Source organism: Austrofundulus limnaeus, unplaced genomic scaffold, assembly GCF_001266775.1.
Source record: "Austrofundulus limnaeus strain Quisiro unplaced genomic scaffold, Austrofundulus_limnaeus-1.0 Scaffold621, whole genome shotgun sequence".
NCBI classification, from domain to species: Eukaryota; Metazoa; Chordata; class Actinopteri; order Cyprinodontiformes; family Rivulidae; genus Austrofundulus; species Austrofundulus limnaeus.
Genome location: NW_013953023.1, coordinates 51,068 through 53,990, shown reverse-complemented (window position 1 = coordinate 53,990; position 2,923 = coordinate 51,068). Strand labels below are relative to the sequence as shown.

Here is a 2,923-nt window from a genome sequence, read left to right as displayed (position 1 = left end):
ATGTTTGTTTTATTAGTTCATTGTTCTTCAGGCATTTTTAAAAATAAAAACCAAATTAACACTTTAGTAAAAAATTTTGAGGACCCCCAAGATATCTCTCACGGACCCCTGGGGGTCAGGGACCCCAGTTTGAGAACGTCTGCTCTAGAAGATGCTTTTTTCAATAGACTCTAGAAAATATTTAATTAGGCCCACATTTTCGAGTGTTTAGATATGACTTAATTTGTAACAAACACAGTGTGATAACTTGTCAAACCAATTGCACTTTAACATTTTTAATCATTTATTTACTTTCTCTTTCTTTTTTCTTTTCTTCTTCTTGTCAATATGGACCAGGTTTCTGTGTGTTTAATAAAGTTTGAATTGAATTGAACATGATTTATATAGCCTATATAAAAATTTAAAGTTTACTTAGTGAATGTGTGCAACACGTATGCGGAACTTACATTTACACATCCCCTTGACCATGGCATCCACAGTTCAGTGCTGCACGTGCTGCTTGAGTAAGGTCCTCACTTGCTGTGGAGSCCCTTATAAGCCACTCACACTCGTACCTAATTGGTTTCAGATGGGACTTAAWATGGCCAACCCTCCGTGGACACGCACAGTCAAGAGTGGGTAGGGTGAGGGAGTAGACACTGATTAGGAAAGGCCTTTCTTCAGTGAGTGACTCTCTCACTAAGTCACTCACTAACTCACTTCATAAACCCCTCACTAACTCATTCTTTAACTCACAGTAAATCCTTCACTAACTCCCTCACTAATTCACTTAGTAAATCCTTCATTAACTCCCTCACTAATTCACTTAGTAAATCCTTCATTAACTCCCTCACTAATTCACTTAGTAAATCCCTCACTAACTTACTCCCTAACTCACTTAGTAATTCACTCACTAAATCACTTAGTAAATCCCTCACTAACTTACTCCCTAACTCACTTAGTAATTCACTCACTAAATCACTTAGTAAAATCACTCACTAACTTACTCGCTAACTCACTTAGTAATTCACTCACTAAATCACTCAGTAACCCACTCATTAACTAACTCACTCATTAACTCACTTAGAAAATCCTTCATTAAATCACTCACTAACTCACTTAATAAATTATTCACTAACTTACTCTCTAACTCACTTAGTAAATTCCTCACTAACTTACTCTCTAACTCAGTAAATCCCTCTCTAACCCACTTAGTAAATCCCTCACTAACACTCTAACTGACTTCATAAACCCCTCACTAACTCACTCTAACTCACTTAGTAAATCCTTCATTTACTCCCTTACTAACTCACTTAGTAAATCTCTCACTTACTCTCTAACTCACTTAGTAAATCCCTCACTTATTCACTCACTAACTCACTTAACTCCCTCACTAACTCACTTAAATCCCTCAGTAAATCCCTCACTAACTCACTCACTAACTCCCTCACTAACTCACTTAGTAAGTCCCTCACTAACTCACTTAGTAAATCCCTCACTAGTAAATACATCACTGAATCCCTCACTAACTAACTACTAACTCACTCGCTCACTAACTCACTCACTCACTAACTCACTCAGTAACAGAAACAGTAATGATACAAATAACTTTTGCTTGTAGTACATTTTACAAGTGTGGTTCTATATGGCCCAAAAATCTCAATAAATAAAACAAACAAGTACTGTCTGACTCCTTCAAAGCTTTAGATAAAGAGGGAGATATRAGACTCTAGAATTTAGTGCAGTAATCAAAAGAATGCCTGTAGTTCAGTTCTTCAWTAATATTTGTAATGCTGTCATGATTTCCTTCAATACAAGGCATTTAAAGTTTGTAAAGTTCCTGCTGTTAGCATCTCACAAATATTCAACAGCTGCAGAGCCTGCATGTGTTTCCACCAACATATATGAGTCTCTTTGATGGTTTTACTTAAGTTAAGTACACATTATTTTCAAACTGTTGTTGAAATTTGCTTGGCGATTTCAGGGAATGGTGATGGTCAGCCCTAAGATGAACCCAACGATCTGCTGTCAGTTTGAAGCTGCCATCGTTCTGCTCTTTCATGCTAAGACTTTCAGACGGGGGTCACAGGTCACCGTACACGTTGGTAACGTCAGGCAGACGGCAACGGTGGAGTGCCTTCATGGAAAGGTCGGTGTGTTAATCAGGTTTCTGTTTGATCTTGGRTTTAATCAGAGCGTAACGTAAACCCTGCCGCTTTCAGGACGAGCTGCGAACAGGTGAGAGGGCCGTCGTTCGCTTCCGCTTCATCAAACACACTGAGTACCTGCGAATGGGAGCGAAGCTGCTCTTCAGAGAGGGTGTCACCAAGGGCATTGGTCATGTGACACGCTTACTGCCCCCTTCTCAGAACCACGACCAGAACCAGAACCATGACCAGAACCTGCAGGATTATTAGACACTGCATCACCAACAGAGAGCTCATCAAAAAACTTGGCCAAGTTGGAGGTCATCCAGACATTGTCCTGCTTCATATCAGCGTAATAATCTGGCCGTCGTGGGTCCACGTTTATCTCCTTGTTCTTGTCTGCAGTGCCCATCTTCCTCAGCAGGCGGTCCTGTCTTGACTTCAAGTTGGAGGACCTCAGTGGATTTAATCTGATGTTGTACCACTGACTGATACATGAGGGAGAAGACTGCTGGATTATTTTTCCAGGGATTTGAAGAATGACTTTAAAGCATCACAACACTCACTCATTTTTTGAGGTGATAGAACTGGTTGTTTAATTCAGTTCAGTGATACAGTGTCAGTTCACAGCAGACTCAGGCTTCTGTACAAAAAATAAGTCCAAATCCTAAATTGAACTCTTAGATTCAAATCCAAATAAAATCTGTTCTTAATATAATACAGTACATTGGTTTCCAGCACATTATAAAACACTAATTAGTAAAATTTATTTATTTAATAAAGTCAGCAGAATGCAA

At 39.1% G+C, this 2,923-nt stretch overlaps 1 protein-coding gene across 1 annotated transcript in view; it reads left to right on the top strand.

Annotated features, from left to right (window-relative positions):
* Positions 1-2,923, top strand: part of gtpbp2b (GTP binding protein 2b) — a 28,369-nt gene extending 25,446 nt beyond the window's left edge. Inside the window, exons 11-12 of the mRNA XM_014027184.1 lie at positions 1,964-2,128; positions 2,202-2,923. Of these exons, the coding sequence (XP_013882638.1) occupies positions 1,964-2,128; positions 2,202-2,396 (360 nt within the window). The 3' untranslated portion in view covers positions 2,397-2,923. The remainder of the gene's footprint in view (positions 1-1,963; positions 2,129-2,201) is intronic.